This window comes from Sceloporus undulatus, chromosome 3, assembly GCF_019175285.1.
Source record: "Sceloporus undulatus isolate JIND9_A2432 ecotype Alabama chromosome 3, SceUnd_v1.1, whole genome shotgun sequence".
In the NCBI taxonomy this organism is placed as follows: Eukaryota; Metazoa; Chordata; class Lepidosauria; order Squamata; family Phrynosomatidae; genus Sceloporus; species Sceloporus undulatus.
Window position 1 is genome coordinate 46,632,551 of NC_056524.1, and position 14,436 is coordinate 46,646,986.

General features: G+C 37.7%; 1 protein-coding gene across 2 annotated transcripts in view; it reads left to right on the plus strand.

The window, feature by feature from the left end:
* The window catches only part of EPHA6 (EPH receptor A6), a 264,534-nt gene that overhangs the window by 139,558 nt on the left and 110,540 nt on the right, over positions 1 to 14,436 (plus strand). The window contains exon 8 of one of the 2 annotated variants that reach the window (XM_042460426.1): positions 11,868 to 11,993. The exons of the other annotated variant lie outside the window; for it this stretch is intronic. Coding sequence (XP_042316360.1) covers positions 11,868 to 11,993 — 126 coding nt within the window. The remainder of the gene's footprint in view (positions 1 to 11,867; positions 11,994 to 14,436) is intronic. 2 annotated transcript variants of the gene reach the window in all.

Here is a 14,436-nt window from a genome sequence, read left to right on the forward strand (position 1 = left end):
ATTATTATTATTATTATTATTATTATTATTATTATTATTATTATTATTATTTTATTCATTTATATCCCACTTTTCTCCCAGTAATGGAACTCAAGGCAGCTAACAACATACTTACAATATGAATTAAAAACTACACAAACACGATTGAAAGTATAAATATTAATTTGAAAAGCAATTAAACAATGTATAAAGTTAAAACATTAGACATTAAAATATTAAAATTCATTCAAAGACAATATATAAACCTTTAAAAGGATTATAGTGCACAATTAATATTATTAGTTGCTTCAAATTTGTCTCTAAAGTACAGGTGACTTTGTTTGAACTTGCATCAAAATTGTGTCTGTGAACGATTTAGACCCTTGCGCAGAAGCTTGTAATTCCTTCCAGAAGCAGTAGCGTTTGTTCTTGCAGCATTTGTGATTTGCTTTGCCTTCCCAGCTTGCCTAATCATAAGGAACCTGAGTACATGTAGCTCTTGATGTATTAAGCACTGTCAAATTCAGGAACTCTGTTTTTCATTCTCTAATAGTCCTTGGCTGCATCTGCACAGCAGAAATAAAGTAGTTTTGACACCCCTTTAACTGATGTAGCTCAATGCTATGGAATTATGGAATTTATAATTTTGTGAGAGAGCTCTGGTGCCACAACAAACTACAAATCCCAGGATTCTATAAGATGAAGCCATGTCAGTTAAAAAGGGGTCAAACAGCATTATTTTTGCAGTGCAGATGCAGCCTGTGCACACAGGCTGAATATTCTAGAAAAGGGCCTCCGGCTGGGGCCAGCCCAGGAGGTGGAGAGTTTCAAAATGTTGCTTGCCATTGCTCTAACACGCTCTTTTGACTTCAGCAATTCTCTCAAGATCTAAACAACAGATACATAGATACAAGGGGAGGAAATTCTGTACATATTGTATTGCTTATTCTTATACACACACACACACATAATGGGAATTGATTTGGATCTCTCTGGACTTTGAAGCTCCTCAAAACCTCTGAGCTCCACTAAAGCATCCTTCTTTCTCCCCATAACTATTTACAGTTTTGATTTTATTTTAATGCCACATGATAAGTATCTTGTCTACTGAGCTGAATGAATAATAGAATCATAGAGTTGGAAGAGACCACAAGGACCATCCAGTCCCACCCCCTGCCATGCAGGAACTCTCAATCAAAGCATACCCTACAGATGGCCATCCAGCCCCTGTTTAAAGACCTTGAGGGAAGGAGACTCCACTACACAACAGGGAGTTTGTTCCACTGTTGAACAGCCCTTACTGTCAGGAAGTTCTTCCTAATGTTGAGGTGGAATCTCTTTTCCTGGAGCTTGCATCCATTATTCACAGAGAGTCCTCCAATTCTTTCTCTATATAACAACCTTTTCTGGATTGTGCCTTGTGTTTTTGCTAATAATATTTATAGTAGTGGTGATGGTAACAACAACAAAATTATCCTGGAAAAGTTATTTTAAAATTGTGAAGTAAAAATCATCTGGGACTTCATGTTTCAAATTGGTAAACAGTTAGAACATCATAATATACCAGATATGACAGTGGTTGAGGGGATTTTGACTACTTTGAACCTGCCATGTTATGTGGTAATATTTCATTGATTTCTAAATTCTTGGATAGACTCTAAATCATTGATAGTCCAAAATCAGTAACATCTGGTAAACTGTGAAATCAAGATAAAAATAACACAAATATGTGTACCTTGAAATTCTGAGTCATACTAAAGATCTGAAGGTGCCTTCCATAAAAAATTTTTTAAAAAAAACTAGAAACAGTACCAAACCAAACAAACAAGGTCACAAGTGGAAATTATCCAACTAATATAGAAAATATAATTAAAATACCAAATCAAGGAAATGGTTCAAACATGCATCCAGAGAGAAATGCCTGGAAGAACCAAATGCCTTCAAAAAGTGGTAGAACATGATAAAGGAGAGAGAAGAATGGATCTCCTGGGACAGTGAGTTCCATGACTTGGGTGCAGTAACAGAGAACATCCTTTCATATAATTTCAGATGGCTGTGAGACCTGCAAGACAGTCTCCCCTGCTGATCTGTTGGTGTTGGTTTTGACCTATAAAGCCCTAAATGGCTTGGGCCCAGGGTACTTGGAGGACCGTCTCTCCCCATATAATCCGCCCCGCACACTCAGAACATCTGGGACAAATCTGTTAGAGGTCCCAAAATCCCATCTGGAGGACCTCACCAGGGCTTTTACTATTGTTGCCCCCTCATTGTGGAATAAGCTCCCGGTAGAGCTCCGTTCCTCTGCATCTTTAGTTTCTTTTAAGAAACAATTAAAAACGCATCTATTCCAGCTGGCTTTTTCACTCTAGGTAATAGTGTTTTTTCTCTGCTCCTTGTTCTTGTTCTTCGACCCCGGACTAGTGCAATATATTGTCTTTTTCTTGCCCCTAGTGAATTGTGATTTGTATAGATTCCCGTTCATACCCCTAGCAATGATGTTTTTAAACTTTTATATTATGATGCTTTTACTTGTTTTATTGTTCTTTCTTTGTAAGCCGCCTTGATCATGTAATTGGAAAGGCGGAGTAAAAATAAAAATTATTATTATTATTATTATTATTATTATTATTATTATTAATCAAAGTGGACCAAAAGAATCTGTTACAGGAAATTGTCATTTAATTTTCTTGGTTCCTAGCTGCTTGGACTATAATTTAAAGGAAGTCTCCAGCACTTTAAACTGAGTCCAAAAATGGACTGGAAGGGAAGTCAGTCAAACTGATTATAAGAAAAAGAAGTAATGTGTTCAGAAAATATGGCTCTAGTCAAAATGTCAGTCATAGCATTTTGAACCAACAGACATTTCTAAATCCCTTTTAAAAGGAACATTGCTTTCTCAATAATCATCCGATCACACTTTATAAATGTCTACTGTGTCCAGACTGGTGCTGTTAATACAACAGCTTGGGCAGAAGCATACCTGGCCACAGTTATCTGGGAATTCAGGAAGATTCTCAAATTATAAACTTGATTCTTGAAGGGGAGAACAGAACAGGCACCATCCCTTTCCATAATATTACATGTTTTAAAAGTACAAAAAGAGAAGTAGAATGCCTGTAGATATTGTTTAGCTAGATCTCCTCTGACACCTCGGGGCATAATGGAGATTAAAAGGTTGGACAGTGCTTCCAATATCTAATCTAGCAACCTCTTTGCTATCTACTGTCATAGCAGATAACATATATGTATTTCTTATGCCAATGTCAATTTTCAGCTATAAAACTTTGATTGTAGTAGTTTTCTCAGCAGGCTAGGAGAGCTGGTGCAGGTTTGGTTCACTACTGAAATGCAATTTCTGGAGGAAAACCAGGACACTGAAAATAATTATTAAGCTTATCTGCAAGGGAAAGGGCATGAAAATGGGGATTACAGAATGTAAAGGTTGAATTTCACAGAGATTGGCTGGGTGGCAGCTGCTGTTTATGCTTGACTTGTTGCATGTCAAGGCAGTCAGGCATGGCCCAGTGGTGTGCCCAGAGCTCAGCATATTTTGGCTTTTAGCATGTCACTCTGAATCTGCCACGGCCACACCCCAACTCTGTACAAGACTAGCACATTGAAATTACAGCAGTGCCGGTTATAAAAACCAAACCTGATTGATTTCACTCAATTATCCCCTTTAGCAAAACAAGAGCATGAGTCATTGCCTTGTGTAGAACCACTCACTGGACTACAGCTTTAGGAAACCTTTATTTTGCTTAGATAAACGTTACTTTATTTTGCACAATAAAAAAATACTTCTCTCAGTATTCTGCCCTGTACAGCACTCCACTGAAAGTGGAGGAATAATGTACATGTGAAATAGTCAGCATTATTTGGATTACTTGTATTTTATTTAGCCATGTTTGTTTATTCAGTGAAAAGGTCCTCAGAAAAAAATGGGAGCTGTCCAATAATACAGCTGTGCAGAGCCCTTGTGCAGCTGCTGTGGGCCCAGCTCCATCATGGCTTCCTTCCAGTTCCAGTGGATGCCAGATGTCATATAATTTTTTCACATCTCTAGTGTACAGTTGCTTAAGCATACTGCACTCCTTGTGAGGAAGCACCGTTTCTAGGACATGGCCGCATAGCCTGAAAAATCCACAAAAAATTAACCACTATTTTATTTCCAAGAATGGTCCAGGTTGATACTACATCAGTAGAACCTGGGAAATTCACATGCCAATCCCAAGATACTGAGTGCTTATTAAAGTACTATTGCAACCAAATGAACTTGCCAGAGAACTTGTGACTGGAACAGAATCCACTCATTTAGGAGGGAATCCCACCAAGATCACTTTGTGAGGCCCCCATTACACCCAGTCAGTGCTGGAGAGCAACAAGGGGACAAGATTCATACGAAACTGATCAGGTTAAATGTATTATTATTATTATTATTATTATTATTATTATTATTATTATTAAATCATTAATTATTTAAATTAACTCCATGATGGAGAGAATTGATCTTAACTATTTCTCTCACTCCTGAAGCACTATCAAAGATGTCTTTCAAAAACCTGAATTTGGTTTTTTTGTGGGTTTTTCAGGCTATGTGGCCATGTTGTTGTTGTTGTTGTTGTTGTTGTTGTTGTTATTTATATAGCGCTGTAGATTTGCACAGCACTGTACATAAAACAATAAGTATATAAGAGAAAGCCTGCCTATGGTGTACAATCTAAGAGATAATAGGATAATACATATAAAATACATAGCGCTACAAGAAATGGTTCAATAAAACAGGGAACAAAAGAACATCACATAACAAATGATGGTCACGCAATGCCTCGGAAAGCTTCTCTGAACAGGATGGTCTTCAACTCTATTTTGAAGCTAGTTAATGAAGTGATGGCTCTTGCTCGCAGGGGAAGAAGGTTCCAGGAGTAAGGGGCAGCAAGTGAAAAGGGGCAAATCCAAGAAGGGGCAGAGGAAATCCAGGGCAGGGATAGCCGACCTTGACTACCAGAACGGAGGGCCAAAGTGGGAAGGTGAGGAGAAGTAAGGTCTGATAAGTAAGGAGGGACCAGCCCATGGAGGGCTTTAAACGTCAACAGCAGGAGCTTATACTGAATACGGAAAGGGAGGGGGAGCCAGTGAAGGGATGCCAATAAAGGAGAGACATGGTCAGAGCAGTGGACAGATGTGATAATGTGTGCAGCTGAATGCTGGACAGAAAATAAAGGACGGAGGTGAGAAAGAGGAAGCCCAGCCAGGAGGATGTTACAGTAATCAAGTTGTGAGACCACTAGGGCATGGACCAGGATCTTGGCAGTAGAGGCAGAGAGATAAGGTCGGATTTTGGCAATGTTGTATAAAAAGAATCTACATGCCTTGGCTGTGGTCTGGATCTGAGGGATACATGACAGAGAAGAATCAAAGATAAAACCAAGACTGCTGGCTTGCTGTACTGGTTGAATAGAAATGTTGTCCACAGAGACAGAAAAGGAGTGTTGAAGGGTGGACTTAGGAGGAAAGACAAGAAGCTCCATCTTGGACATGTTGAGCTTCAAACGCCGATGGTGCATCCACTGTGAGGCAGCTGTGAGACAAGACGAAACTTGCTGTTCAAGCCTTGGAGAAAGGTCAGGGGTGGAAAAATACAACTGGGTGTCATCGGCATACAGGTGGTAGGAAAAACCAAAAGAGTCTGTTCCTGACATCTTCAGAGAATGCTGGCATGAAAGAGAGTTGGGTATGCCAGCTCCTGGCCAGTTTCCATGAAAGAAAGAAACAACTAAGCCAATGGGCATATCCATGGTAATTATCCCTGGCACAATGGAGGGGGGTCCATCTCCCATAACATATAGTTTGATTGGCCCTGCTGTAGAGAGTATTCTATGAAGCAGTGGGGAAAATTGCACAATGTCATCCATTTCTCCTTGCTAGAAATAAAAAAAATGAAAATTTAGACTATTTTTCTTCTAAGCAAGCTGAAACTATAAGTAGTAACCTTATTTTTGAACAAGACAGAATGCTGACCTCCAGTGCCTTTGCAGAGAAGGCCCTATTGTGCCAAGCCCTAGGCCAGCACTAGCACTTCCAGGCCCAGCCAAGTGGATCTGGAATGAACTGTATTATAGATCTCATGCAAACTTCAAATCCCATGATACTTCATGAGGTTTTTGGCAGGCCTGTATGTAGGCCTGCAGGTTCCATAGTCAGTCCACAATATAACCCACCCTCCAACCATTGGTACCACTATTCTCCCTTGCAAATCCCTAGATTGTGGGCAGATTGTGAGTTTTGTCTCACCTTATGTGGGAATTGGGGCAGGGCTACTCACCTTCCCATTATTGATCACGGGTAGACTTCTTGCACTGCTTTGCCACAGTTGACAAGTATGAAGGATGTGAGGGGCCACCAGGAGTTGATTAAATTGGGAGGAGGGAAGCCCTGGGGCTGCTCAACAGTTAGTGGGAGGGAAGGTTTACATGCAGTTTGGGCATCTGCAAGGTGCCTTTCCTCTGAGAGGCTGTTTTTGGTCAAATACAACAAACATTCCCAGATGCTTATCAGAATCATGTTAATACCCTGCTTGGACATATCTGGAAACCACGGAGCCTAGTGTCCCATCTATCCATTTTCCTACATATTGTTTGTAAGGGGAGGGGTGTATTTAAAAGTATCTGGCCTGTATATTAAAAGGTCTGGCCATCCCACTTAACCCAGAATTTGGTGTCCAGCCTCTCCATCTTAGCACTATGTTAAGTGGCCTGATCCTGCCTGCTTCTTGCTTTTGCTCAACTAAATATTAACAAACTATTGTTAAATGCATTTGTGTGTAACATTTAGTTTAGTCCAGAATCTCTTCAAGATAATAAATAAATAAATAAATAAATAAATAAATAAATAACGGTCTTCCATCTGTAAAATGACATAATTAAGTTTTATATTTTCAAAGTATTTATGTATCATACTGTAAAAGAGAACTGAAGTATCTATTGTGCAAAAGAATGATAAAGTTTTTGGCAAGGATGATAAATGATTCATCGCTATTTATTCCTTTCTAAGTTTACATAAAGACAACATTACTTTTTGTTACTGTGCCTAAGTAAACTTGGAAAGATATAAATGAACAATGTTTTATTTAAATTTTCTTCCTGGGATTTTTGTACATTTCTGTTAATCACTACAAAATTACATCCCATGAAGATTAAGAAACCTGTTTATTTCCTGATTATAATGAGAGGCAGGTGTTGTCTGTCTCTGAGGTGAAAGCATGCAGTTCCTTCTGAAAATAATGGAAGTATGAAGCAGAGTTAGCAAAAAAAAAACCCAACAAATAAACAAACCTCCTTGCAAGGCAGTTATTAATACTGGTAGTAGCCCTTCCTTGTCATCATCAAAACACAGAGAGACACCCACAGAGAGGCAAAAACCAAAATATAGGTCAGCTGAATGTATACCTCTAGAACTGGTGCTTCCTAAAGTAATTATGTGCAGTAATTTTAATTTAATTTCTCAGTTTCTCTGAAATACACAATGCTGGTCCATTGGCCTTCTACTGATTTTTGTGAACAGTAGAAAATACCCATATGAACTTCAACTTATTTCAAAATACAGGAATATCTGAAATGGATGGAATTGTATTTATAAAATATAATGTTGTTTCTTTTCTGTCTTTTGAAATTTATTCAGTCAGCAGTTTCAATCATTTTCATAATGAATTATTCACTGTTGGCCTTGCCCAGCAAGCCCGCAGTCTTGGTTTTATCTTTGATTCTTCTCTGTCGTGTATCCCCCAGATCCAGACCACAGTCAAGTCTTGTAGATTCTTTTTATACAACATTGCCAAAATCCAACCTTATCTCTCCGCCTCTACTGCCACGATCCTGGTCCATGCCCTAGTGGTCTCACGACTTGATTACTGTAACATCCTCCTGGCTGGGCTTCCTCTTTCTCACCTCCGTCCTTTAATTTCTGTCCAGCATTCAGCTGCACACATTATCACATCTGTCCACTGCTCTGACCATGTCTCTCCTTTATTGGCATCCCTTCACTGGCTCCCCCTCCCTTTCCGTATTCAGTATAAGCTCCTGCTGTCGACGTTTAAAGCCCTCCATGGACTAGCCCCTCCTTACTTATCAGACCTTATTTCTCCTCAGCTTCCAACTAGGGCCCTCCGTTCTGGTAGTCAAGGTCTGCTGTCTCAGCCCAGGATTTCCTCTGCCCCATCTTGGATTCGCCCCTTTTCACTTGCTGCCCCTCACTCCTGGAACCTTCTTCTCCCGCGAGAAAGGGCCATCACTTCTTTAACCAGCTTCAAAATGGAGTTGAAGACCATCCTGTTCAGAGAAGCATTCCCAGGCATTGCGTGACCATCATTTGTTATGTGATGTTCTTTTGTTCCCTGTTTTCCTGAACCATTTCCTTTAGCGCTATGTATTTTATGTGTATTATCCTACTATTTCTTAGATTGTACGCCATAGGCAGGTTTACTCTTTTATATTTATTGTTTTTATGTACAGCGCTGTGCAAATCTACAGCGCTATATAAATAATAATAATAATAATAATAATAATAATAATAATAATAATATATGAAAAGAAAAATGGTACAGTGTATTATATATGAATATTTTAATGGTTTTAAAGTATAATGATCCTCTAACATTATATTAACATTTAACAGCCATGCTATTTCATGATGTGCACTTATTTTTCCCAGTCATTATGTTCTTTCTCTTAGAAATCCCAAGCATGAAAACTAACAATGTGATCCTCTGCATATTTGCTCAGAACAGGTATGCCACTGCAGCTTTAGGATTTCAATCTAAAATGTTCTGATACAAACCCATTAGTGTGGCAGTTAGTTAGCAACAATGGGACCACATTTTAAATATTCAATGTCCCTCTATTTAATGTAACTTATAGTGTTTGAGTATAAGTTACTCTGGAGAAGAGAATTCAAATCCCTACTTGGCCATGGAAACCCACTGGATTACTATGGGCATGTCATATACTCTGCTTCAGAGGAGGGATCTGGCAAACTCTGGGCAAACCTTGCCAAGAAAGCCTCACAGCAAGTTTGCATTAGGGTCACCATAAGTCGGAAACAACCTGTGGGCAAACAAATAAAATCCCAAAAATGTATTTTAAAATTCTTCTCAAAGTATTCAGTAGCTATGACCATGTGCAGACCATGAGACATAGATTAAGTGAAGTTTATTCATTTTAATAGTGTGTATTCTTCACTTTTAGATATTAAAACTCTGCCATTTATCCAACTCTATCAGTTCCTTAAGCAAAATCCCACCAGTGTTTATGTTTTAAAATATAGACTCAATTTGTTTTAGAATCCAACTAATAGCTTCAGAGTTTTCACTTTTATCATTTATCACTGCAAAAAGAATGTCATTTTCACTTAATTACTCTTGTAACAGATGCTTCCTGTGATTTCTTTCTGCCAGTTCCAAGGCACAAGAGTTTCTACATTCAAATAAAATAAAAAAGTAGTAGTCATAAGATTCTATTTTGTCGTATTCCTTTTAGTTTAGTTAAGCGTAATCTTACATGTTCAGATTTATGTATAATTACAGTTCTCCAAAGTTTAAAATAAATTATTGTCAGCTAAAAAAAATTATTGAACAAGTTACTGTAAGTTTGGTATTGCTTTATCATGATCTCCAATTAAATGGAAAAACTCAAAACAACTTCTTGGAAGCGTACCAAATGCTTGTACAGCAGACATAACTGTAAATTTCCGTATGACTGATATGTAGATACCTTTGAGATAGAGTTCTTAATGTGTTAATATGAGTCCTCTCCCACACTTAGTGGCCATTAAATGCTGGATGCATTTTTGGTGATTTTTGGCGGGGGGTGTTCCATTATATTTCATTTACTTATGCCCACTCATGTAGTTTATTTTTTTTAGAAAAAGAACAGGGGAGGGGGTTCAACATTTCCAATAGGAGATAACTGAGTGACTATGACCTGATCTAGTAAATGTCACTATTCCATTTATTAAACTAATGATTAAGGATTTGGACAACTCAGTGAGCTGGTCTTCCCCCACACAACAAAGTTTTCGCTCTCTGTACTATCCCCCTTCATGTTAGTACTCTTACCAAGCTCTTAATGCTGGGTCAAGATTAAGGTCACCACCACAGCAAGAAAGATTTTCCATTTCTCTCTAGAAATAACACTCTGTACCACAGTTATTTAGTTCTTTAATAGCACTGAGGAAGGTAGACTCTGAAGCCATAAAAACATAAATGAGAATTCAAACCAATTACACTTGTGTCCTCAACTCTAACTCTATATCAATACTATACAGAAGATTTGGAAATGCTCCCTACAGTCTATTGGCTAATGTTACTTATAGGGTTTTTTTTTTACAGAATCAGATTTAATTATTAATTAGTCTAACAAAGTACTATTCAGATTGGAGGTCTCAGGATCAGTGCCAGTCCTGAACAGTTACCAGCTAGTATCCAGCAAGTTTCCAAGAAAGAGAAAACAATTCTAGCTAGTGGGTGCAAATATAGTGCCAATTTCCCACATCAGATGACCTGAGAAGTACACATACCTTTCCATAAATTCCATAGTTTCAGAATCAAAGCTAAAACATACAATTTTGGGAAGAAATGTCAGTGGTGTAGCTATATACTGTTCATAATTTACATATTTAAAAAAAATCCATGTCCACAGAGAACCATTAGGACCTGGTGTAATTTACCTGTTGGAAGATTAAGATTAAGGCATGCAATGTTCTAACTAAGACACATTGCTGCTGCTTCAGCTACAATCTTGAGCATTTTATTCCTCTCATGCTTGGATTTTCATATCTAAACTGAGAAAATTGTAGCTTCATCCTGTCTATAAATGAAATTTAAAAAGTACCTTGCAATCCTGGTTTGTAAAATTTGCTTAAAGTGGGGCAGTTGGCAAAGGACTTGGGCCACATCCATCATGCCCACCTCTCCAGGCCTCAGGAGACCACACTCACCCCCTAAAAACAGAAGTAACTAGAGAGTAACTTCCATTTTTTCATATCTAGAACATGTTTATTGGGTTGCTTTTAAAACCCAGGCTGATTTCTGCCAGTTTAACTAATCATTTCTAATTTTTTGGCACAAATGATAGGGGCTGAGGTGTTCAGAAAAATTACTACAATCCCTGGTAGACTGCATGTAGTCTGTAAACTACAAGCTTCCCACCTTTGCCTTAAACTAGAGTTTCCTGGATTGGATATCATAGGAAACTGTAATTTGGCAAACTGGAAAGTCTGTTCCAAAGCAAGATGTATGAGATAGGGAAGGGAAAGAGAAGGTAGGAATTACTGAGATCATTGTTTGACCATTTAGCAGTATGAGCCAAGAGAACCCATTGTTCAGCTACAAGTATATTTAAGGTAGTCTTTTGCAATGTTGCCTCTATGTGTTTTGGAAAATAGCTCCCAATGGTAAGACACAGTGGAAATTTCAATCTAAAATATCTGGAGAGCACCATGTTGGAGGAAGATTATTACCCTAAAACAAGCTAAGCATCTTATTGGAAAATATGTCATCTACTAAAACATGGAAGTGTGATACCTTGGAGTTAGGGAAAGCAATGGATTGAGTTGATGAACATTTTCCATTCCTCACATTTTTTCTTACTTGAAATGTGTGTTGTTGTATGATCATAAAACTTAATTCTTGGAATCAAATTTCTGTGTTTGGCCTGCAAGTACTGACTTTTTGGCTTATCTGAGTTTACCAGACTTTTTTTTCTGACCACAACAGGTTACAAATTAACACTAATGACATTGTTTGTGGCCTTTCTGTCTCTCTTTTTGAAACCAACAGCTTCTTTTCAGGAACAACACTGCCTGTCTATTGACTTACAATTTTTATCTTTTATAAGGATCCTTCCCGACCATTGGGGTGAAGTCTCTTTGCCCGAGATTCCTGAGGGAAGGATTGTTAACTAACATTCCGGCCCCACATCCTCTGACACGGGGAGGATCTTTGCCTCCCAGGATTTCTTCTGGTAGGTATTCCAAGTGAACAAAGAGCAAGTTCTGAGGAGGTTTTGGTTCTTGGGACCAAATTTAATACTATAGTATGTTTATATTGCCTAATACACTTTTTGTTGCACAGGTGTTTACTATTTCCTTCTGTTTCACAAAAAGAAGTTGAGAGGTTTATTTAAAAGTGAATAAAGGTGCTCGTTTATCAGAAATGCATTAAAGAAAGTATAACAAAACTGAAGGGCATCTTTATTTTTTTTTAAAAAAAATGAATACTATAGTAAAAAAAGGTTATGCTGTCTAGAAAACTCAGTATATTGAATGCAATAATGAATTGTGCCATGACAGGTTGTACAGCATCCCTAGATTGTACAAAATGGGTGGGTAAAAATTGTTTGTTTGGAATCTCCTGTGATATAAAAAAATTCACAAAGTCAATAGGCTTGCCATCTATATCAAGGTCAAGAAGCAGGTTTTCTTAACTACAAATCATGACATTAATTTACAGTAGAGAAAGTATTGCCTTCGTTTCTAATAGAATTACATTAAAAGGAAGTTAGATTTCCATATGCACCAGAGAGCTCATTATTTTTTTCTAACATAAAATGATTGTCTTATATAAATTGACAATTAAGAATAGGTTGAATTCACAAATACGTACTGGAAAAATATTCAGTGAATATCATAGGGGAGCAATTATGCATTCTGAAATCCAAGTATAATTTTCAGCATTCTGGTACAAAGGATAGTAGCCTTCTTGATCAAATTGGTTTATCCTCAGTTTAAACTGCTCTTAATATGTATTTTTCACTGAAATATCATTAATCCTCTCCCACTAATCATATCTACATAATAAAATTCACATTTTTACATAATAAAATTCAGAAGATGCCATTCTGTATTTTAATAATAAATGCACATTGCTTGGTATGTCCAATTGGAATAGATTCATTTATACATGTTAGGTTCAGTTGCAAGCTAATATACCATTTTTAAGTAAATAGATTTATGCTTGAGTCATCAAGAGCAATCCATGCACAGCTGCATTTTTAGGAGCTGGAAAACTGCAATATTCTCATAGGAATTGTTGATCAAATAATCTCATTTCTGATAGTGATAGCAACCTATGCACTCTCCACATCCATCTTATCCCTCATAAGGAGGTTAATGCTGTCTCAGTAATCAGTGGCAGAGTTGTGCTTTAGAAAGCATTGGAATGAAAAACTAAAGCCACATTTAGCTATATTTAATTTGAGACTTGAATATTATTGTGGTTAAATTTGTTGTTAACTGTCTTTGATTCAATTTGGTGACCCCGTGAATGAGACACCTTCAAACTCCCCATCCTCAACTAATCAGGCCCTGCTCTGATCAAGTCCTCTGATCAGGTCAGCACCATGGCCTCCATCATTCGGTCAATCCATCTGGAATGCGGTCTTCCTCTCTTTCTATTGCCATTCAGCTTTCCTAGCATTATTGACTTTTCTAATGAGTCAGGTTTTCTAATTATGTTTCCAAAGTATGTTTTGCACTGAAAACAGCATTTTATGCACAGGAAATAGCATTTTCTATGCAGATTTTCCCCCCAGAAAATACTGTTTTCTGTTCAGAAAATGCTGTTTTCAGTGCAAAATCACAACAGCAAATTTTGAACAGAACAAATCCCCAGCTACTAAGATACCTATCCAATATTTCTCTTGTCAGTGTTTCTTAACACTATTAAACATATTAGTCAACCATTTTGCACATTTGTTTGACTGTTACTTCCATCCTTAATCCCTTTCATTGAACATCATTGGTTAGAAATCTAAGCCTCACTGATTACAATGGGCCTTTTATTTCCCATGAAAATTCAATAGCATCTGGCCTCCTCACCCTCATTGCATGTAGAACATATAGACTGGACATTATGTTGCAGAACTTTCTGGTTCTGACGTTTAATCTTAATGGTCATATGAGCTGAAAATAAAGACCAGTCATCAAGCGGCTTCTTCATGAAAAACAATGTTCAAGCTCTTTTCCTCATATGTGTTCAAGTCTGATATGTTAAGTATCTCGTTTTAATTATCCTTGGTAAGAGTCAACATGGTTAATGATTTGACCATTAGACTACACAGGAAGGATCAGGGTGCAATGCCCCACTTGATTATGAAAATCCAATGGGTTACCTTGGGCAAGTCACACACTCTAAACCCAGAGAACCCCATGTAAGGTTTGACTTAGAATCACCGTAGGTTGGGAAGGACACAACATGAGAAAATTTCATCTGCTCCACTTCCTTTTTTTCCTCTCCCCCCCCCCCTTTTTGTGTGAATTCATACTAATGGTGCAACACTACCCATTATTTTTATTAATCAAGATATGATATTCCTAGCAGTATATACTAAAACAGATTGAGTCTCCTTTATCCAGAATTTCAAAATCCAAAATACTCCAAATTCCAAAATTGTCCATGTGGCTGTC